The 23,724-nt window shown below is 47.3% G+C and overlaps 1 protein-coding gene across 6 annotated transcripts in view; it reads left to right on the top strand.

Moving 5' to 3' along the window:
• Positions 1-23,724, top strand: part of PTPRH (protein tyrosine phosphatase receptor type H) — a 687,535-nt gene that overhangs the window by 625,214 nt on the left and 38,597 nt on the right. For all 6 annotated transcript variants that reach the window (XM_069638112.1, XM_069638104.1, XM_069638130.1 and 3 more), the window contains 5 exons: positions 337-672; positions 10,933-11,193; positions 14,019-14,103; positions 16,078-16,116; positions 20,044-20,134. In XM_069638112.1, the coding sequence (XP_069494213.1) occupies positions 337-672; positions 10,933-11,193; positions 14,019-14,103; positions 16,078-16,116; positions 20,044-20,134 (812 nt within the window). The remainder of the gene's footprint in view (positions 1-336; positions 673-10,932; positions 11,194-14,018; positions 14,104-16,077; positions 16,117-20,043; positions 20,135-23,724) is intronic.

Genomic DNA, 23,724 nt, shown 5'->3' with positions numbered 1-23,724 from the left:
ATGACGTAGCCCCGGATAGCAAGGAGGGAGACTAAATGTCATTGTTGGCACTGGGATGACTCAGAGCTCTTGGAGACCCGTTAATGACAGCCAGGGCCCTCGGGCGCCTGGAGAGAAGGTCTCACCCAGTTTCTTCAGCCCAAGTCCACACGAGCTCAGGTGTTGTCATTGGAGCTCAGCTCTATGCTCTGCTAAACGCCCTCTATTGATCCCACTGGGATTGGGGACATACCTCCCGTGGGCCCTGGGTGTCTGTTAGGGAAGGGGGTCAAGTCCTCTGAGCCGTCTAACCTGGTACTACTGAGCCTGACCACATCCTTGTTGTCTCTGTTTCAGACCCTCAAACCGCCAGCAGCATTAAGGACGTCGTCGTCACCAACACCACTGCTACCTTCGCTTGGGACTTTAGTCCGATGGCAAACTCAGAGCTGGCAGGCTTCCTGATCAGTGTTATTCCTGACAGTGGTAAGGCTGTGAATGTCACTCTTCTGCCCCTTGCACGGGATCACGTCGTTGGCAATCTTACCCCCGGGATGAACTACACCTTCGAATTCCGGAGCTTTGCCAACAGCACATACAAGCTGGCAGCAGCATCGGGTTCAAGGAGGCGCAGGCAAGCGGACCCGTTCATCGTGACTTACAGTCCCGCTAATGTCCAGCGTGCACTGACAGGTAAGGTTGAAAGTTACACCGGACCTATCCCCAGGGACAATGTTGGGAAGCAGAAGTGGGTGAGTGGAGGGTAAACAAATCTTTGTCAAAGTGCTGACAAAATAGAAACAGTATTTGAAATGACCAAAAGTGATGTGATTACTTCAAAAACGTTCTATAATTGGCATAAATGATGAACAAGAAAAGACAGCCTGAAAGACAGGACATAAGTGTTAGTGTGTTGCCTTGCTCTATAGCAAGTTAGTTATGCTTGGTTGAGTGTCTGTCTTCTGGTGAGGAACTTATTTTGGTCTTAGCGGAGGTGTGAGAGCTGCTTGAATGGTGTTTGCAAATCCAGTGTCAGTGTGACGTTTGAGTGTGATGTTTCCTCATTCCATTTGGTAATGGGGCAGGTGTGTTGTATCCGGGTGAGTGTGACGTCCCATTTTTATTTTGGTAATGGGGGGGAGGTGCGTTTTATATCTGAGGCCTGGCCCTGTATGCATGTGTGGTGAGTGGTGATGTCAGTGTGGAAGGTTAGCGTGGAACCCTGTGTGCCTGAGTAGAGTGTTGTGTGGTTGGGGTTCTAACCCCGGCCGTTGATGAAGATGTAGCCTGGGTGGTGGGAGCCAGTAGGCTCTCCACAAGTATCTCTCTTGATGTCATCTGATTGTACCTGAGTAACTTGATGTATCTTGAAGCAATAAACCTGATGAACCATACAGCTTGGCAGGCGTGGTGTTATGGGAGCTGCCTCACAACATTGTTAATCAACGGAAATCTACATATGCACATTTCTGAATGCGTTCTCCTCGATCTCAAATGAGGAGACTCCCTGATACCCCCAGTGATGACAGGGAATGACCTTCTGCAATGACACGCTTCTACCCATCCTCACTCGCCAGCAGCCCCTTCTACCTCTGAGCATCCCCGACCTTGCTCGAAGTTTTACTCACTGTTTTTCTAAATCAGACTTTTCTGGATCTGCGTTAAAATAAGGAAAACAAACAATGAGGCCCCAACACAACGACTTTTATTTCAAATTTCGAGAATGTTTTTTCATTTTTTTGCACTTCTGTAATGTAGGGGAACCCCCAGAGCTCCCTACCCTCTTTTTATTGCCTAACTCAAACTCCCAGTTAATTATTTTTAAAAAATGTGCAAAAATACATAGAAATTGGATTTAAAAAAATCTGTGTTTTCAGACCCGTTCTTTTGCCATTTGTTTTTTCGACACAATACCACTTTTTTCACTGTGCTCCCACACACTTTTTCACTAAAAAACCCATAAAGAACAACTGCAATTATTTCCATTTCAATCTGGTATCATTCCTAAAGCTATCATTAAAACCTATTTATTTTATTTATTTAGGCATTTATAAAAGCACACCAAGCCCAAGGGCATCTGGGGGCTGAGTACAATCAGACAGGAGAGAAGAGAACAATAAAGGGGGTAGGACACAAGGGTAGGGGGAAGAAAGTCTTAGTTGAATAGGTAGGTTTTGAGCTTCTTTCTGAAGCTGCCGTAGGATGGTTTGTCACAGAGGTGGCCAGGGAGCTCATTCCAGAGTGCAGGAGCACGGGGCGGGAAGTGACAAGGCAGTGTTTGTAGGCTCTGCGTTGTGGCCTTATTGTAATGTGTCTTGAGATTTTTTTTGCAAGGTAGGAGGATGTGTTGCTGGAGAGGCAGCAGTGTGTGATGGACACGATCTTGAAGTTGATCCTATCTATGAGCAGAAGCCAGTGAGCGGATCTCCTGGCTTCGGATATTTGGTCAAGCTTTCCGATGTCAAGTGCTGCTCTCAGTGCATTGTTTTGGATTGACTGAAGTTTGCAAAGGTTTTTGGCGTAGGTGCCGCAAAACAGAGTTCCAGTAGCCCAATTTTGAGTGAATGAGTGCTCGAGCAACTTCAAGCCGGTTTTTGGAGGACCATAAAGGTCTGCTGGTGGTGATGAGCTTGGTAGGTTAACCTGATGTTGAGGCAATGTAGTTGGTTTGACGTGTCATATTGAGGGTGGAGTCCATGCAGACGCCAAGAGTTATTACAGTGGTGGTTTCAGGATCAGATGGCCATCGATAGTGAAAGATGTATAGTCCCGATGGATCTTAGCTAGTATTGCTGCCGGGCCCACAAGAAGAAGCTCAGTCTTCTCATCATTGAGACAGAGACAGTGTGTGGCCATCCATGTTTGGATTGTTTCATAGCGAAGGTTGACCTGGAGTGAGTCTTTTGTGTGGTAGTCTGAAAGGGGATAAGGATCTGGGTGTCGTCCGCATAGTTGGTGTAAGAGACACCCAGTGAGTCGAGGTGGTCGAAGAGAGGCTTGGTATATATGTCATAGAGTGTCAGGGAGACACAGGAGAATTGTGGTACACCACATGCTATGGTGGTTGGGTGTGCCAAGGCTTCTCTGGCAAAGTACTCTGGAGGTCCTGTCAGTGAGGAAAGAGGTGACCCATTTAGCTGCGTCAGATGAGAAGTGTGCTGACAATGTGAGGTGGTTGCAGAGTGTGTTGTGGCTGACCAGGTCAAACGCGGCAGAGAGGTCTCGGAGCAGGAGTAGGGAGATGTTGCCTTGGTCATTGACGCCATCAAGCAGATTTTTTAGGTCTAGTAGTGCCGGCTCAGTTCCATGTTTGGCCAGAACCCTAACTGTCGGGAGCCTAAGATATGGTGAGAATCAAGGAAGTCCTGGATTTGCAGATACGCGACTGTCATGGTGCATACTCCCAAACATCAGGAGTCGACGGCCAACCCCAGGTACTGGCACCCATAAGGGTTTATAAAGCCCCAAAAGGTTGTCTTAGGACTTCTGGACTCAGTCCTGGCGCCGTTGGCTCCAGGATCATAATATTCCATCTGGAGGCAAACTGCATGGGACTACATACAGCCCAGCCTAATGGGGCTGAGCCTTCCAGCCTACCTTGGGTGTGGCTGAGGGACTACTTTATCTGAGATTGCAGGATGAGGCTGGAGGGACTACTTTACCTGGAACTACTTGCAAGGCTATTTAAACCACACACTAGAGACAGAACACGCTTCGCGTTATTCTGCACTCCTGCAGCGCAACGCTCACCGTGTCTGCTTAGTTCCAGTACCCGAACTCCAACAGCCACGCCTGTCCTGGGATCACGATCCATCAGCACCTAAGAAAAAGGGAAAGAAAGGAACAGGAATTAGTACAGCAATAGAGGCCTTACCTGAAGCATTCCATCCGAAAGGCCGCGCCTTCAGCTGCTCTCCGGATCGTCGCACCTGCAGAAAGAAGGGCATCTGCATCATTAACCAGTACTCACCCGGAGACATCATTCTCCTAGGATTTCATTGAAGCGGTTCATCCAATCGCCGCTTCGGAGCCACGCCGCACCTGCATTGCAGAAAAGGAAAAGAACAGCAGGTTAGTCACGCACGGGAAAGAAACCATTAATAAAGACATTCAACGCCACGCACTCGCGCTAATACTCACCCGCTGGAAATCTGCTCAGCGTCGTAGGACAAGGCAATTCTTCATCTGAAAACCGCCCAAGGCCGCGCCTGAAAGAAAAGAGAAACAAAAGTCAAACTTGGGCAATAAGGACATTAAGCAACTATACCAAGCATCTATTGGCATAGAGACTTACCTGCTGAGTCAAGCTATTCAGACTCTGCTACAGACCCGCAGGATCAGTGAAGTAACTTGATCCATGGAGGACTGAACATATCGCGCCCCTGCTAGAGATCGCAGGACGGAGAGCCCACCATTAACAAACCCAAGGTGAGGCAGAAGGAGAGAGGGGCATTGGGAGGTTACGGGAGGTCGGAACCAATCCCGCTCCTCAAGGCTGGATGATATATTGTTTCGACATTTTAGGCAAACGCTTCCCGGTAAGTGATAGTGAGGGAGAAGACGCGTGCAAGCATCATCACTGAGCCATGAGCTACGCCAGTGCACACATCATTCGTGCAGCTTCGTGCAATGCCCCCGTGGAGACCAGGTGAGTGTGACAGCGACCATGTCAATAATCTTTAGCAAGAATGGGACTTTGGCGATTGGACAGTAGTTGATGGGGATGGAGGGATCAAAAGAGGGTTTCTTGAGGAGGGGGAAACTGAGGATTCTGTGAGGATCAGGGGGACGGTGCAGGAAGCGAAGGAGGAGTTGATGATGGCGGTGATGAGGGGGAGAAGTGGTTCACTGCAGTCCTTCACGATGGGGGCTGGGCAGGCATCCCCTTTGCATCAGGAGGATTTGAGGCCTTTGATGATGTTTCCGAGGGTCTGGTCACTGATGGGTAGGAATTGGAGGGTGGTGGATACCTGGGTTCAGCAGGCGGTATGGCAAGAAGGGGGGCAGTGGTGTTGACTTGTTTAGCTGCAATCCTATGCTGCAGGAGGACGATTATGCTAGGGAGGATGTTTTCTTTGAGGATGGTGCTAGGGGGGACAGCGGGAGTTTCCAGCTCATGGAGGATGGCAAAGAGTTCACACAATTTGGAGGATGCTTTCGATATTCTTTTGTTGTGTGTAGACCTCTTGGCCTTGTGAATGGATTGTCTATAGAGGCAGGAGGTGTTTGTGAAGAGAGCTTTGCTGGTTGGGCTGGGATCTTTGTGACAGGTGGTTTCTGCTGCTCTTTTCTTGGTTTGCAGGGCTTTAAGTTCTGGTGTGAACGAGGAGTTCAGGCGCTGGACGTTGTTTTGTTTTCTGGTTTTGAGGGGGCCAGGAGATCGAGAGTGTTGGTGAGCAGGTTGTTGTAGTGCTGTACCAGGGTGGCTGTGTTGTTGGAATTGGGCAGAGGCTGCTTGCAGAGAGGGATGATGCAGTCACTTGTGAGGTTGCGGGTGCTGCATGCTAGGATAGTGGTGGTTTGTAGATGGTGGGGGTGGGGATGGAGAAGAATATGGTGTTTTGGTCGGACCATGGGTTTGGGCAGTTGGCAAGGATGATGGCATTGCTTTTGTGGTCCAGGATCCAGTCCAGCATGCGGCCCTTAGCATGGGTGGTTACAGGGATGATATGGGTATAACCTCGAGCTGCCATAGAGTTCGCCGGCGAGGTGGCGTCTGAGTCTAGAGGGTCATTGTAGCCGAGGTTGAGGTCAATGAGGATGAGGAGCTGAGTATTGGGTTTGAGGTTGCTGAGGGCAAGCTGCGAGTGGGCAAGGGGGCCGGTAGATTAGATGGAGGGTGACAGAGGTGTTGGCAGAGCATTTAATTTTGGCCAAGGTCATTTGACAGTTCAGGAGAGGGGTAGTTTTCAAAGGGTGTAGAGCAATATTGTCTTGGTAAATAAGGGCGACAATGCTGCCTTTTTTCTGGATTCTGTCGCAGTGCAGTAGGGTGTAGCAGCTAGGGAGAGCGCTGGGCCAGAGAAGGGTTTGAACCAAGTTTCAGTGAGAGCGAGGATGTCAAGATTGTCGTTGCTGATCAGGTCATGAATGTCGTGGGCATGTGCATGTGCCACCAGAGATCGGGTGTTGAGTGGGGCGAAGTGCGGGGAGGGCGGTGCGGTGAGATGGTGGCTGTTAGCCTGGGCATGGTTGGCTGGCCTGGTGCTGTTGGCGGAGAGGGGGAGATGTGATCAGCTGGAATCTAGGCAGATGTGAAGTGCAGTGTTTCCGGTGGTTTTTACACTCTGCTGTGGGCCGGGAGAGAGAGGAGATGGTGGGGCTGGTGGTGCGTGAGCTGAGGTGTGCGATGCAGTCGCTGAGTGGCCGGGTAGCAGGGGGTGCATCTAGCATGGATGGACACGTTGCTAGAAGGTAGTAGGTGGATGCCATGATTGTGAGTGGGTAAGTATGAGGCCTGGGGCCGCTGGGAGGCGGGGACCTTACCTGTGGTGGGGAGTGAGAAGCTCTTTATGAACAATGTTAATAATTGTCAGAATGTTCAAAACTCTTTCGAGAATGTTTACCTTCTGCTCATTCCCAGAATTCAAATTGGGGTACCTAGCTTTGCCTCTGAAGGCGTTATTTCTTTTAAATGTAAATACTGTTTTCTAAACTGTTCATAACATATCAGATATGTTTTAGCCCTTTCAGAAACAATCTACTATTGTTTGAAATGGACTGCTCCATTTATAAATACCCCAAAGCTTAAAAAGGTGTTTGCAGATGTGTTCTACATTATCAACATCGCCTGAACCCTTTGCCAGAGGCTCCTTACTTACAAGGCGACTGTTTCTTTTTTTTTTCACGCAATGTGACTTCACCACATATACTTTTCTGAATCCTAAATTCGTGTTTAATGTGTTCATTTTTTGGGAATATGGAAAATGTGTTATTTGAACATAATTCCCCATAAACATGGTTGTGTAATGTGTACGGTTAGTGTCTATAAATAAGGGAACATTCTAGCACAACAACATATAGCTAAACCTAATGTACGGTCAAAAGGTAGTCCTGTATCACCATGCCATTGATGAAACCTTGCTTTACCATGTAATGCCATACAATTGCCTTGTGCAAATTACCTAATGAAACAATGTTTATATGCTAATGCCTAAGTAACATGCCTGTTCTGGTAACACATTTACCAATATGTGCTAACGAAGAACTAAGTAATCTTGTAACCTATGCCGTGATACCCGAAGGTCTGGGCTTACAACCAAATGAAATAAATAAATAAATAAATAAACTTAAAACCATTTTCAGGCAACTCCTGGGGCAGGCGTCTGCAACCTGGGGCTCTCCACATATTCTTTACTGTGGCTCCCAAGACCCCTCACCAATGACTGCTCTGTCTACGGCGGGTGGGGGTTGTAGTCCTAAACATCTGGAGTGTCAAAAGTTGCAGACCCCTGTCCTGGAGGATGCACGCTTTTCTGTTCATCCCGACTTGCTTGGGGCTGCCACCTGCAAATTTCCAGAGGTTCTGGACCTGAACTACCAGCTTCCTTAGCCAGCATTGCCAGTGTTCAGGGGTCCTGGGAATCATAGGTCACCACTTTGGGATAACCACAGTTTGCAGACCCCTGCAGAGTGCTGCATTATTAAGAACGCGGGTCCATGGGCCTCATCACGAGTTTGACGGTAAACCTTAAATGCAGCGGTAGCTCTATTACCGCCACATTTAAGGGTCTGCCAAATCACAGGTTTGGCAGATTTCCCCCCAGCTCTTAGCTTGGGGGAAATCCGCCGAAATTTCATGCTATTAGTGCCGGCGGGAAATCCACCAGCGGTAAGAGCACGAAAAATTCCCCATTGAGCCCAATGTGGAATGGGGAATTACCGAATGGGCTCAGTGGGGAATGGGCAATACCCGTTCTACCAAACCCGTGATCCGGGGCTATTAGCACCGGGGGGGTTTGGCGGTAGGGCTATTAACGCCGGCACTAATAGCGCCGGCATTACAGCCCAACCCGTGATGAGGCTACCATTCCCCTCCAGTTGTAGCAGATCCCTTATGCGGCAAGATTAGATTGATACATTACACAGATTTATGTGAACACTCTAAAAATTGACCTCTGGAAAGGACTGCGTTAATTTGCTCTTTTTTTTATAGAGGTTGAGGCCCTCCAAATCTTTCTTGGACTGGGCCAGAAGAAGTTGACAGACTTTTCATTGAAGGCTAGTTAGCAGGGGTCATTACAAGTTCGGCGGCATCCCGGCAGTAAATCCACCAGGATACTGCTCAACGCAATTGGTGTTACCGCAACTTGGTCCGACGCTATGAGCACCGGATCACAAGTTGAGGCGGGCATTGTATTTTAGTCCACAGGACTCAATGAGGCTTTTTCGGCACAATTACTGTGGCGGTAATTGCACTGTGGTAATTGTGCTGAAAATGGGGGGGAAATCAGCGCATTCACCTCCAGCTCAGAGCTTGACTGATGAGTTGCTCAGAGCTGGAGGTGAATGCTCCGAAGTTACCCCAAACTCAGTATTGGCAGGAGCGGAAATGCCGGGGTAATAGCGTTACCACCACATTTTTACCACTCTGCCCAACTCCTGATGAGGCCCTTGTTCTGCACGTTTTGAAGCTTTTACCTGTATATATCTGTATATTTTTTATAATTCATTAATACGACCTTTAGTGATCAGGTACAAAATACAAAAATGAAACACATTTACAAGTCTGAGAACAATTACATAAATAATTTGAAACACACTAAGACATTAAGAAAAATAAAAGTTAATTCATAATATTTGTTAAAAGACTGGTTCATAGTGGTGCACACATTTCAGCCAAATTGATACATTGTAAATGAACTCGTTGGTGTCAGTGCGCCACGCCTTCTAATACAAGCTAAGCGGATGAATGTGGCCACCCACTAGACCACATCCAGTTTCTCAGTAGATTTTCATAGAGTCATTGCTTCGTCTACGATGCATATATTCGCTCGTAATAATAGGGGTTTCAATTTCACTCCCAAATGTTTGATCCCATCGCAGAACAGCATATAGTGAATCTGAGTTTCGATACCAGTTCCACATACCGTACAAGTAGCTACACTTGGTTTGGTCCATAAACTAGGGAATTTGGCCCCTATATAAATATATATATATATACATTGGGAAGTGAAGCCTGGAATTCAATGTCAATGCCCTATGGTCTAAACTGAGAACACGTTTAAGACGAGGGCATTGCACGTTGATCCAGCAAATTGTAAGATCCATTCGGGTTTTCAGTATGGCCAAGAAAATGTAAGTTGGGTCCATTGACATCCATTGTATGTAGGTTTTCCCATGCATATACATTTTGGATATGCAGAAAACTTGGCTGTATTTGACTATTGGCACAGTAAACCAGAACATGTTCACTAGGGGCGTCACTACTCTCGATCTATTATGTTTTGGAATAAACCCTGAATGAGGCCAAAGCTACAGCATTAAAACATTGGGACCTTTAGCTTTCTGCATGATTTTATCCCTCATGGGATCCAAAAGGAAGCACAAGTTACTTGGCAAGGAAAAAACGGAGTGGAGGAATTGAAAAATACAGCCTAGCGACTAAAGCTTGATCATCAATTGGCCATAGCTTGGAATCCTAGAAACCAAAACAGCTACTATTTCTCCTGACCATTATGGCTCGAGGGCTTTGTCAGCCTTGGATGACTTCCCCAAGCGACAGTGGTGTTCTTGGCCATGTAGCTGGCCATGTTAATGTGCCTTGACATATTGCACCAGCGCTGACAATCCTGCCATATCGCATGAACCATAGGATACCTGTTTTGGGGGATAAAAAGCATACATCCCCGCTGAACAATACTGGGTAATTTACTCTTTCCCTTGAGGTCCTGATCAAACTCCCTTCTTCTTCTCCTGGACATGCTCAGAGGATTACTAGCCTCTCAGACCCCTTTTCTGGTGCCAGCCACACCTCCGCCCCATTCCCATTTACCTTTTGTAACCCTGATCTGTCACCAAGCCAGCTCCCATGGTACTCATCAGGCACCCAGTAGCCTCCAGTGCTCCAGTGCAACACCCATATACCTCCCGTCACCTGATAGGACACCCAGTGCCCCCCGTTGCACATATCTGAATCCAGCTGCTTCTGATGCCCCTGCTTCACCAGCCAGGTGCATTTTGTACCAGTTGTCTGACACTCATCTACCTTGCGTGGCACAAATCTGACATAGAACCATCCCCAGTGGCCTTAATCTGACACCCAGGGTGCTCCCGTGGGCACACGTTAACACTCAACGACCGACGCTGGCCGGTGCAGACATCAGGCACCTTCCGTGCCACTGATCCCACACTCAGCCACTGTCTGTTGCCCTCCCAAAGCCCTGATCTGTCACTCCTTTCCATCAATAGAGAGGCACTCTAGTTACAAACCAAAGCTCAGCCTGCCTGACTCCTCAGTGTCTTGTGGGATGTTGGTTTTTCGTTTGCTTCATCACTGCATCACCCAAACCTCTATGTTTTTAGGTTAATGATATCTCCAAGGTTTACATTTTCTCTTGGTTTTGGATTAGCAACCTGTGTTGTGTGCACCTACGCGCGTGCTGTTTGATGGTGGAAGCGTGGCTTATTCCACCTACTGTCATCTGCATTCAAGGTAAGGGTGCTACATTTGCTAAGCCTTTGTTGGCTGGAGTCGCACTGAGAAATTACTGAAACAATCCCAAAATCCATGTGACAGAGACATGCCAGAAATGTTAACACAAACCATTAGGGATCTTGTGTCTGCAAAAGGAGTGTGGGGCTCAAAGTGGGCAGAATTGCCACACTGCATGCGCACCGCCGGACCTTATCGCCACCATTGGTCGCTTTTGAGTTTCAGACTGGATAGCATGTCTACAGGCAGCCCATTATTGCCGTTATTTGTGTGTATGATGTTTCTGCCCTTTTTTGCAGATCCTGGGACTATTGATGGTGTGAAGTGCGAAACAGTGAGTGGTGGCTACAGTTTGGGCCTCGAGTGGACTTGCCCCCAGGGAAATTTCACCAAGTTTCAGGTGCTCGTTAATGGCGAAGTCAAAATGGCCACAGACACATGTAATTCCGTCACCTTGACTGGACTGCAAGCGGCATACAAGTACACAATCCTTGTTCGGACGATCTCTGGTTCCAAAAGTGCTGATTCGATTTCGGTGACATGCAGCACGGATGCAACAGGTGAGCATTTGGGAAGGGCCACTGGGGTTCACAAATGTTTAGATTTAAATGCATCGTCACGAGGTCCACAAAATCCCATGGATCTATGGGGAGCAGGCCTGACGCTGAGGCGTGAAGACATTGGGCGTTGCAGGATTCTTCCAAGGGAGAGAGCTGGGGGTGACCGGGAGACGGGACAGGAAGGAAGGATGTTGAGGGGAGTGGGTGGAACCAGAGAGAGCACAGAGAGAAATGGGACTTGCTTGCATTTTATTTTCTCTTTACCATGGCAGCCCGATTGTTTTCTTCTGCTAAAAGCTGAAAGCGGCAATTTACCAAAGCGTTCGGTGACCAGTGCTTAATGTTATGTTATGTTAATCAGACTTATAAAGCGCGCTATCACCAAATGTATCTTGGTGCTGAGAGGATAAGCACGACTAACCAATCAGACTAGAAAAGAAGCTAGAACAAGAGTTAAAACAACATTTTATTTTGAGCATGTCTGAACTCTAAATGGTTATCTGTAGATCTTAACAAATACGGAATAGAGTCCCATGAGGTTGCCACTACAGTAGAAAATGCTCGGCCACCGGCTCTCATTAATGCAACAGGCATTTCTACTGCACCCTTAATTACTGTAGTGGCCTCCCGGCGCTGATGCACTATCAGGTAATATTATCCCCACCAATAATATCGCCATATATAAGGTCGTGGGGTAAGGCCATAGGTGATATGATTAGTGGGGATGATTTATGGGGTTAATGTAATGGGACCGGGGGTTGCGTGGGGGGGGGCCCGCTCCATTAAAACAATGATGAGGGCTGCAGGGGTGTCCCCCCAGGATCCATGGCTTAATATCGCCGCAAAAATATGGCGATATTCTTGTATGGCAGGATTTCTGTGGGCATATTAACACATGGACCCGCTGAGGCTTCTCTTGCCTGAGTCGTTATTACGTATTGTGCTCATGCCTATGTTGCATACGTGCATTTATTACTTGATAATATAAATATTTTCTATAGTGCAGATCAATGAATAACTGGAGAGCTTCATCAAGAACACTTAATTTCAGTGTAATACGAGTGTCAAGAAAACGTTTTTGAAGGGTAGGGAGAATAGTAGCGTGCTTAAAGCGAAGAAGGAAAGGAAGAAGTTAAAAGATAAACTTTGGAGATTAGAGAAGAAGGAATTGGGCCAGGAGGGGCAGACGCAGGATGGGCTCTAGAAAGAAAAAGGGCATTGTCAGAGTTAGAGAGAGGACGAAACCAAGACATGAAAGCAGAGTGAGAGGGGGCGAAAAGACAGAGATAGGGGATGAAGAGGTAATAGGGGAGCGTAGAAGAGAAACCTTAGAGGAGAAGTATGAAGCCAGGTCAGTGGCCGGAAGGGAAGAGACCAGCACAGGATCAGGAGGCTGTGCTGAATGACTACGAGTCAAAGCTTGAAAGAGGCGGCGGGGTGGGAGGAATAGGAGTTGGGAAGATCTGAGTAATAAGATTGCTTAGCAGAGACGAGGCAGTGTCACATGAAGAGTGAAGGGCAGAGAGAGTAGAGAAATCAGAGGCCCGCTGAGACTTGTACCAGCGTCGTTCGGCGTGGCGCAGAGTACGTCGCAGAAAGCGGACCGGGGGCGTGAGCCAAGGTTGAGGAGGTGTACGAGTGGGACGAAGAGGAGAGGTGTATATATTCGATACCAGATAAACGCAAATGCACATAGACCATACAGAAGACTATTTCACTTTCAATATCATTTATTAATTACCATTGTTTCCAATGACATTTTTCCACAGGTTTATATACACATCATTTAGCTCTCACCTAAATTCCCAGGCAGCAGTTTGTTGAAGCCAACCTTTATTTTACCCGAATACCATAATCCACTTTAATTTAAAGAAGTCTGTTAAATTAGCAGTTGCTTCCGCCCCACAAGTCTGTCTGTTTTACTTTTGCATTTACTGGCCATTGGAAAAGTGGGGCCATGGATTTCCCACCAGGATGCCTGCCAACTGTGGGCACAAAGCTCCCCTTGCAGACTTTTGCATAGTGTGCCATTGCCTGGATGGGCTGCATCGGAGGATAGTTTTATGTAATGCGAACCTGCATGACTGCTCGACTATAGTAGGTACTATATGATGTGCAACTCATCAGTCAAATTCGAGGATGGAGGATGTGATATAAGGCACCCACAATGTGTAGAATACTTTAAAGCCTGAGGGCAGAAGGTGTGGCATAATGTACAGCATGTGTGCACAATTCTGAACGGTTTGAAGATGGAAGGTGCAGTATAGTGCACAACCTGTGTGGGAGATACTGTACCGTCTGGGGACAAAATGGGCAGCATGGTGGAGATGCTGTGTGTAAAATCCTGTAACTATCGATGGTAGAAAGTGTAATATAATGGACACCATTTGTGTAAAATACTGTAATGTTTGTGGATGGAAGGTGCAGTAAAATGCACAGCCTGTGTGTAAAATGCTGAAAGGATTGAAGATAGAAGGTGCAGTGTGATGCGCAACCCACCTGTTACGCCTGCTGAGTTCTTAGGTGAGGTGGTGCAGCATGTAGTCTGTGACCTTGGTGTGCTATGTTGTTCTTTTTGCATCGTGCATATACTTAGGTGTAAAATACCAGGAAGTTCGAGGATAGAACACGATATCCTAACGTGTAATAAACAACGTTTGCATGATATATAGGTGCTGCATAATGTGCAGCCAGCATTCCGATGACTGAGGAAAGTACATGACATATATTGTGAGACCAAGCTGTAAAGACTGGCAACTCCTCCAGGGGGCGCATTTGCAAATGTATGGATATAATTATGATTTGTGCTTTTCATTTCTCCCCAGGGGTCATCGTCGGGTCTATCTTCGGAGTTTTGCTTTTTTTGGCTCTCCTGGCATTGCTCTTCTTTTTGGTCTTGAAATACCGGAGGTGAGTACATATTTGGACGATAGAGATGGTTGCGCAGCGCAGCGCAGCGCTACCCTGCGCTCTCTCTCCTTAGGTGTGTGTGATAATGCAGCAGACCTTCGGGGGTAGGACAGATTCATGTGTTTGATCTCTTTGCCACTGGTGATCACCGGCTTGCCTGCCGCAGAGGCCACCAGTCACATAGGAACTAGAGACCCATCTGGTCACTGGGTGTCTATTTCTGATCTACCTTGCCCTGTTACTACCTGAACTCTGCAGGGCACGGAAACATTGTCTCTGTCATGTTATTGGGACTTGTACCGTGCACCGCTGCCATTTTATATGGTCTCAAGGCACTGAGGCGGATCTGAAAGGAAGGGGTTTGGGAAGGTGAGTGGAGTGGAGAGGGCAAAGTGCAAGAGAGCTTTGATGTGCTGTTGGTAGCTTCCATTTGGATAAACCAGTCACTGTGTATTCGTAGGATTTTGGTAGAATGCTATTTGTGTGTTGTATGCAGATGTTCCCTGTGTGTGTTGGGTGTTGTGGAGAGATGGTAGAGTGTTGGTAGTTTTGGTGTTTCGTGTCTGAGGTTTGTGTCCAGTCAATTATGTAATTGATGGATAAGCTGCATGTTCGAGGCTTAGAGAGTTATTTTAAAAGAAAGCTGCAATTCGGGTCCGTTACTTGAAAATGTGGGACCAGTGTGACTTTTCCATTCAAAAGCTGCGGGCCATATGGGTGTTGTAGAGGTGTTCTAGAAAGGGTTTGCAGTTGGGAGATGGTCCCAGCTCACTGCTGCTGTTATTTGAAGCAAATGAGGAGTAATAGACGCTTCAGGCCCTCTCCTCCAAATCCCTCCACCAGGATTCATTGACGGCTATGTGAGAATTACACTTTTTTCTGGCTCCGTAGCTTTAAGACTCGAGAAGTGTGGTATCCTGTCAGTGCCGTGGCGCCACTGCCGGGCGAGCGCAGTGACTGCGCTCTGCTGCTCTTCAGCAATGTCCAGTGAGTGCTCCACAGCACTCGTGCAGTGTAGGTTACCCCAGCAGCGCCCTTTCTAGTGAAAGGGCCTACTTGGAGCTTGTTAAAGAAATATGTGCTTCCGCGCCAATGCCGCAATGGTGTACATTGCTACAAGCCTACTTAAATAATACCCAATGCACACCCGCTACCTTTGCAAGCATGCTTCGTGCAAGGATATTCCCTCATTTGCTTGGGCACCCCTTGAAAATGTGGGTATCCTTTGGCCCTTACACCTGCTTGCTATTACCAAAGCATGCACACAGGCAATCAGACTCATACTGTGCACACCAAGAATGTGCATTGGAAGGAAGGATCTCTGTTGGACAAGCACCACATTCAAATGTGCACTCAGGTAATTCCGGCAATCCCCTCCATGGAGTTCTACGGACCTCCATAGAATGGGGATTTACCGCCCTTTCCGCCAGCAGTAATGCCAGGATATCAGGATATCAGGATATCAGGCGGCGGAAAGGGTAGGGGCAGTTTGCTGGTATCCCGCCGGAGTTAAGGCCCAAGTCTGTGGCTTGGCTAATCTGGCCCTGTAGCGCAAGCCCTGCCAACAGAGACCGGTCAGTGCTATAAGACTCAAGCAGTGGGAGCTTTCCACAACATTGCCGAATACTCAAGCATTTTACACTTCCATCCAACAGTCTTCTAGTCCCCCTGGAGCATGAATGACTGCCATTGTGATAGGATTCCACCAGCAGTGTGTGCTTCCCCAGAAGTTCCTTCTCAGTGCTGTACTGTAGCACCCTGGCAGTGTGTTCCCCCCGAATCCCTGCCAGTGCTATAGAACTTCAGCATGTGACCTTCCCCAGAAGTGACCTGTCAGGGGGGCAGCACGCGCGCCCATGATCTGCTTCTTTTGGGCACGGACTGGTGGTGGTCATTTTGCATGGTTTGCTCATTATATTCTCACCTATGTTCTGCTACTCAATGTTTACCTCTTGTTATTTGTACTTTTATTAGGACAAAAGAAACTTCATCACGTGGATTCAGCATGAAAAAGTATGTACATTACTGACCGTCTTCACTGAAATTACATTAAGTAATTTAAGATTGCGCTTTGCTGGTGGGCTGCTGGAACTCCTGGGGTACAGCACTTGGAATTTAGGGCAGCCCTACCTCCCCTGGCCTGCCTAGTGGTAAATGTGTTTTCCCATCATTCCCGACCGCTAGATGAAGGTATGACCCCCAATCTCATTATCTTACATTCCCTCTGTATATGTGGATATGACCAGCGAAAGAATGGCCGCTCAGACCGGGCTGTTGGGCTGCTCAGACCAGGCTGTTGGGCCGCTCAGACCAGGCTGTTGGGCCGCTCAGACCGGGCTGTTGGGCTGCTCAGACCAGGCTGTTGTGCTGCTCAGACCAGGCTGTTGGGCCGCTCAGACCAGGCTGTTGGGCCGCTCAGACCGGGCTGTTGGGCCGCTCAGACCAGGCTGTTGGATATTTTCAATGTTCACCCTCCATTCTTCCCCATGAAATGATGACTGCGTTGTTCACCCCTGACCTAAAATTCTCTATGGGTATTTACTTTTTATTTATTTTTTATTTTATTGTTCATTGATAACGCGCTTAATACCAGCGAATGGTTTCTAAACGAGGGATCGGGATTCGAACCTGTGTTGCGACGTGTTGCCCCTGAGCTATCCTTCCTCCCCTTGCCCTTCTTTGGTTCTTTACTTGAATCCATCAGAAAGCTGTGGCCCTCACCGTGGACTGCCTAAGGTTCTGGGTAGGAGACAGGAGATGGAATTCGGGGGACTCTGAGCGGGGCACTGAGCACTGAGGGGCATTTCCCAAGACTAGGCCGAGCAGGACACTAGAGAAGAGTGGGTTGAGCAGGAAAGCGAAGGGCCCGTGGGTCTGCTTTCATAATGGGAGTAGAGCTGGTGGGGTCACTAGAGCAGAGCAGGGCAGTCAAGTGGGTGCTCATCAAGGGGAGTATGTTGGAAAGGTCACTAAAGGGGGTTCACAGGGTACACCCTCTGTCAATGTATCATCTCAGCTAAAATCCCAATGGCCACCTCCATTCCTACTGTGCCGGGAGACCTATGCGGAAATGCTTTGAAAGTGGGTATTTGCTGGAAATAATCATCCCTTGCTATTCTCTTTAGCCCTGCAGTCATAATGAACAATGACCAACAATGAGAATACATGAATGCCCCTTTGTTTTATGAAGTTTGATTATTGTGACATCATCCGTCCGATTGCCAATTGAAACTAGACAATGTGAGCAACGTAGCAATGTTAGATAATTAAGAAAGTACAAAGTATTATTTGAGCATGTTTACCTCTTTGGACACTCATAGAGTGTGGACTGGGGCTCTAACTTCCATTAGCACACTGAAAGGGGGTGCCAGCCAATCAGTAGGCTCGGAATGCAGGCTGTATGGTACAAGTGTGCGTTCCAAGCTGCCTGGGCATCCAGCACGCCCTTCTCGTCCCTTCCCCTTCCCCTTCCCCGTTCCCCGTAACCAGAGCACCCGTGTAGCTTTCTACACGGGTGCTAATGATGTCTTCAAAAAAGAAAACAAACGTACATTTCCTGCGCTGACAGTGCTGATGTCCCCTCAGTCCATTGTCCATGCTGATGACATCAAAGTGCTCAACATGGAAAACGGACTGAGGCTTTCAGCAGCACTCCACGGCCAGTCGGTGCAGCGCAGGGAAGGTACGTTTCTTTTTATTAAAATAAAACATTAGCACCCTTGTAGGGACCTTTGGTGGCCCTTTGGTGGCCGGACGACCCTTTCGGTAACGGCACTGCCACCTACATTAAAGGACCCTTTCTGCGCTTGGGCCCTTAACTGATGCTGTGAGCCGTTACCTACAGGGTCTCTCTGCCACCTCAGGGCATATCACCTCAGTAGAAGCCTGAATTTCATGCTTCTCTTTTGTTCTTTTTGCTCTTTCCAGCTTGTTAGCCAATCAGCCGGCTTGAAACACAGGCTCCTACAGCCTGCACAAAGCTGGATTTCAGGCTTTACTTTGTGATGTGTGTACACTGGGCACATGTCAAGGGCACATGGACAAGCCATGTCACTGAAAGCACCAAGTGATGATTCCCCATTTTCCCCCCATGCTGAAGTTCTTATGGTGCAAGAGCCCTTACCGTCAGGCTCAATTGTATGCCACGCGACCAATGCCCTTGTTACAGGTCCGTGCCTTCAGCGTGAAACCCCCAACTTGATCTCTGGTCACCTACCCATAAAATAATCTGATGGCCAAGGCTCTGAGCACCAGTAGAGGTCTGCATTCCATTCTTCCCTTTTGTTCTTCTCTTTCCAGACCTCTAGCCAATCAGCAGTCTTAGAATGCAGGCTCTAACTTCCTATAAAAGGCTGGATTCCAGGCTTTCTTTGTGATATTACCATCAGGCTCTCCTGTGTGCTTCGTGATCTTCTCCCTCATTGTAGTCATTCTCCATTGTTGTAGTCATTCTCCATTTGCTTGGGACACTAACACAACTAACTTGCGTAGCAGTCACCTACCAAACAATAGAACCCACTGGTGCAGTCTCCAATGCTTCAGTAAGAAATGCTCATGAGAGAAATTGTTGAGACCTGTCATTTAAGCCCTACGTCAAACCGTAGATAAGGCGTTGTTTTGCCCGACATAAAATGTTGACGAATGTTATTCCTCTGTTTGACCTCGAACATAGAACCTTGGTAGTTGGAACATCCATTAATTGCAGGCTGTGATATTCCAATGCACTCTATGCCAGCCTTCTGGGGCCATTAACAAAAATGTAGGACTGCTTTGTGGGCTAAATAGAGAAAACCACGTTTCTGATGATTGGAAATCTCTGGATTTGATCGTTGACACCAACAGAATTCAATTCACGCAGGCTCGTCTCCCCAACACATGTTTGACCAGCTGGGCTCAAATGTACCTTGTGGAAAAATTAGCCAGATAGGTCTTAAGCAGGAACATGGGGAGGACCAATCAGGTGCTTGGCTGGGCTCTTCTATTCCGGTTATCTTCTATGAGTAGAGTTAGGGTTGTGGTTGAAGCCGCTTGGCTGGAAAAGATTGCCACTGAATCTATGCAAATCTCCCTCTTTATTCTCCTTCCGTTTCTGCTTAAAAACTAGACAGTGAAATGACTGGCAGCAATCCCCCTCCGCCTCCCTCCTGGGGTAGTGGTGAATTCTAAAAATCGGATTATTTAATCAATCAATACATCATACAACAGTCAGAGGCTGATTCCATGTGTTTGGGATGCTGCCTACCAAGTAAGGACTGTGACGCGTGGCAAACCAGGCAGACTCATGGGTCCGTCGTCAGCCTTTGTGGCCATTTCTTGCAGTGCCACCTTCAGCTCTCCTTTCCTGCAGAGTGCCCACAGCACCTGTCTCGGGGTAGGTTTCCATAGGCACAGTGGGCTTGTCATATTGTGTTTTGGATAGTGAGACTTCCTGCTTTCTGATGTTCCACTCTGCTGAGGAGGATATGGCATCCACTCAAGGACCATATTGAGAAATACTCAGTATTGGGGGCTTCTTTTGAGGTCTGTAGCTCAATGGGCTAAGACATCCACTACAGGGATGTGTGTTTGACCTCATGGTCCCGGGTTCTAATCGGGGAAGATGCGTTCAGCTGTTCATCCTTTTGAGGCCGATGAAATGAGTCTTATTAAAGATCTGTTATCATTGCTAAAATACCCACTGTGGTGAATGTGTGCTCTATAAACACACACGCTATGATCTGATGACTACATTTTCAGCTGAGTTCACCAATTACCCAATCTGTGCGTTCCTGCAATATCCCTTGTGTCTCCCTGTGCCTCTTATCGCATACATGCTCAAGTTGACACTCCTTAGAAACCGGCTTAACATTATTATATTGTGTAAAAAGTGCCAATTGAAATTCTTCCTTTGGAGCCCTGTAATATGCTTCACGTTTTGTCATGTTTCCATCCATACCACAGAGTCCCAGGGATTGTGTCGGTGGACAAGTTCCCGTCGTATTTCCGTCAGCAGCACTCCGATAGTGATTTTGGTTTTGCCGAAGAGTATCAGGTGAGAACCGCCATTTAAAGTGCCTGTGGCTGCTCATGTGGCTGCAATGGGAATCTCCTTTTATGTTCATGTGTGTAACTTCTTAGAGAGCGGGAGCTGTCCAGTGTTGCCCGGTCAGAAGGAAAAAATAAGCTGCATGCCCCTTCAAAACAAGCCCAAAACAAGCTGGCGCCCAACCAAATAAGCAGAAAAAACAAGTGCACCTGTGGCTAGGTCTCAAATGTAAGAAAGATAACAATAACGTAAATGTACATAGAGAGAACACAAGCACAGCATGTTAGAACAAAAAGCATTTATTAAAAATTGCATTTTATTTTTCTAACAATTAGTTCCCATTTTCATTTCTTGGATGTGTGTGACGTATAAGTCTGTATTATGTGTGCTTGCCACACAACGGTCTTCAACTCTTGTGGTGCCCAGTCTTCCACCTAAAAACCTCTCAACATCAACCTCCTCCATCGAATGTGAAAGAAGGCTGGCTAGCACTTGTCAAACACAAGCATGTCCACATGACCCATTCCATCCTGTATTTAGCGTACTGCTTCCATTTTGTGAACAGAAGCTGTTTGCATTGTGGAAGCAGGCGGCAGCCCGGAGGCGCCAGTCACTGGGACCACTCCCGCTCTCCTAATGGCAGCTTCCCAATGAGCTGCAATGTTTGGAATTGTGACTCCAGTACTTTAAAAGAGCAGCGGGCGATAATACAGGTGGATTGTGGACGCAGAGGCATGGTGGCTGACCCTTGCTGGATACCACCGTTGCTAATGAGCAGTGCACACCATAGCTGCTTCATTAATAAGTGAGGCCGGCCTTGGACCATTCTCAATGTGTAGATGCTGATGAAATCGTTATTCATCCCAGTGGCAAAGCTAAGGTTATTGATGACAAATCTTGCAGGAAGCAGAGCAAAGTTCCCAATGTCCCACATTGTGGCATTAATAAAAGGACCAAGCATGGCACCCTGCAGATTATGTAAACTCCTGGTACACAGCGCGGCAGTCCTCAAGTGTTCATGTTTCACAGGCCTTTTACCCCGTGCAGAAGTTGTACATCCAGCACACGGCAGGTGTCTGTCTAGCTTACCGCAAAGAACTGTGCTGAAATAAATGCAAAGCTGCTAGTGGGCCAATTAGCACATCTGCCTCAGCAGTACCCTATGTCTATAAGTGAATGAAATGGGGCAAAATCTAAATTGATCAACCAAATTCTCCAATGAAATGAGATTTGTTTGATGGAGTTCTCCCGTTATTCTGCCATTAGGGGGATTTTCTATTATTTGTTATAACCAGGGACCTGACCGTTTCATTTGGAAGACAACCTCCGCCACCACCATCTTCAAGGTGGGATTCTCTTCATGATATATCCGTGCGGGCACCCACTGGATGCGCTAGCCAGCGCCACAAGGCGATACAGTCCGGTGTGTTTGTTTATAAATTGTCTCCTGTGTTGACCAGCAGGCCACCTTCTATGCCTGCCTGTTTCTCCTGCACTCATGTAACACTGGGGAAGGCCTGCCCTAAAAATAATCCCCTACATGGTTACAATTGTTTGTCTCCATCCAAGGACAAAATAATTAGTCCACCACTTGGTTTATGGTACAGGTACACTTCTGCCAAAAAGATGAAGTTCCCTTTTAAGGAGAATCTTTGCAAAATAGCTGGATCTTCGGAATCTAACAAAACTCTCCAATTCATAGAAACAGATTGGGGAGGGATGCACTTACTGAGTGGACATTGACACAAAGGGGGTCATTCCGAGTTTGGAGGCAGCCATGGTGCTATTAGCACCATGGCTGCCTCCAAACCCGGGTCCAGGTCCGGTGTCTCTGAATGGGGACTTACCGGGTCATTCCAACCTTTGAGGACCCGGTAAGTCCCCATTCAGAAAACCATTCCCCATTCCCATTGAGCCCCCATAGGGCTCAATGGGAATAGGGAAGGCGCTAATAACGGGCCCGCAAATTGCGGGCCCATTATTTGCGCCCTGTTCCCCTAACGGAACCCGCTAAGGACGTCTGGTCTGACCAGACATTCTCAGCGGGTCCTGCTAGGGAACCTCAGAATAGGGCGGTAAGAGGTTACCGGCACCGGCATCCTTACCGGTGCCGGTAACCCCTTACCGCCCAACTCAGAATTACCCCCAAAGTCTTCGTATACCATCCAATGGAAAAGTAAACAGTCCCACTCCAAACCCTATCTGAGGGCCAGAGAAGGTAAAGATATTATTCTGTTCCCTCAGATACCCCATTGATCTACAGCAGGTGTCCCCAATCTTTTGTGCACAATGAGCAACATTTGCATATCAAATGAAATGTTGAGCAACATTAGTTTTCGATAGAACATATCCGCGCTCAGTTTGGTGGTAAAATGAATACAGCACAAATTGGAAATGTAATAAACTTAAGACTGCTGTAGAACCTTTTAATATCCAGTACGAAACAGTTATCTAGACCACATGCAATTCTAGCAAAGGAAATTTGCAAGGCCATTAGCTTCATTTGACATTAAGTGGTTGTTTACAGGAAATGTTGAGGAAATTTAATTGTCAGTAGGACATTTTTAGACAGATAGGATTGGTCAAGCTGTTCAAAAATATAGTAGAACTAAAGACACATTAGCAGAGGCTTCAACTTATCAAGCAAAATATTTTAAAGAAAATTAGTGAAAATGTTTGGACAGTAAAATTGGTCACAATTGGAGCACTGATTTTCAGGTGAACTTTGGTATTCTGCCTGGTTATTTGCCAGGATCTTTAATGGCAAATGGTGCATTCCTAAGCATACATAACAAGCAATATTGTTCCTCAGCCATTCATCACTGTGTTGTGTTATGTTTTTTCTCCAGGAATGTTATGGAAATTTGGATTTCTGATCGAACACAGAGTGATCATTATCCTCTTGAGTAATTTTCCAATGGCCAGGGGTAGGCACCGTGAAGAAGATGTCTGACAGCCAGATGGGCTGGTTAGCAATGCCTAATTGAGACAAGGAGGCATTGGAAAGATTTACTAATTCACAAGAAATTAAGATATTCTCTTGATATGATATGATATGATATGATATGATATGGCATTTATAACGCGCCTATACACAAGTGTTTCAAGGCGAGATGAGACAAGGGAGGGGGAACAGAGGGAAGTCGGAGACAACGATCTTACTAGGCCAGGTGTCATTCACATTGCGCAAGTGTAAGGGAAGGGGGAAGGGGAACAGTGCTGGAGGAAGGGGGAGGGGACAGTGCAGTACAGGGAAAATAGAATAAATAAAAAAACTATAAATAGAATAAATAAGCAATAGGTAAAAGTACAGCAAGCTGGTGGCATGTGAAAGGGTAGGTGCAGAGATCAGGTTTCAAGTGCTAGTAGGGGACTGTAGGGATACAGAAAACAGTCCCCCAGTGCCAGGGTTGCCAGGGAGGCAGTGCAGGTGAGCAAATGGTGGGGGAGGAGACCTGGGCCCAAGATCAGACGGTGGCCAGGTAACCTGTGCAGTTACGTGGAGGTTTTGAGGTGTTTCCTGAACCGGAGATGGCTATCTCCTCAAGTTCCAAGGAGGCAGGGAGGCTGTACCAAAGGAAGGCCCCAGCCGAAGA

The sequence above is a fragment of the Ambystoma mexicanum genome, chromosome 1q, assembly GCF_040938575.1.
Source record: "Ambystoma mexicanum isolate Mex_15411 chromosome 1q, UKY_AmexF1_1, whole genome shotgun sequence".
NCBI lineage: Eukaryota > Metazoa > Chordata > Amphibia > Caudata > Ambystomatidae > Ambystoma > Ambystoma mexicanum.
This window is presented reverse-complemented; position numbering and strand designations above follow the sequence as displayed.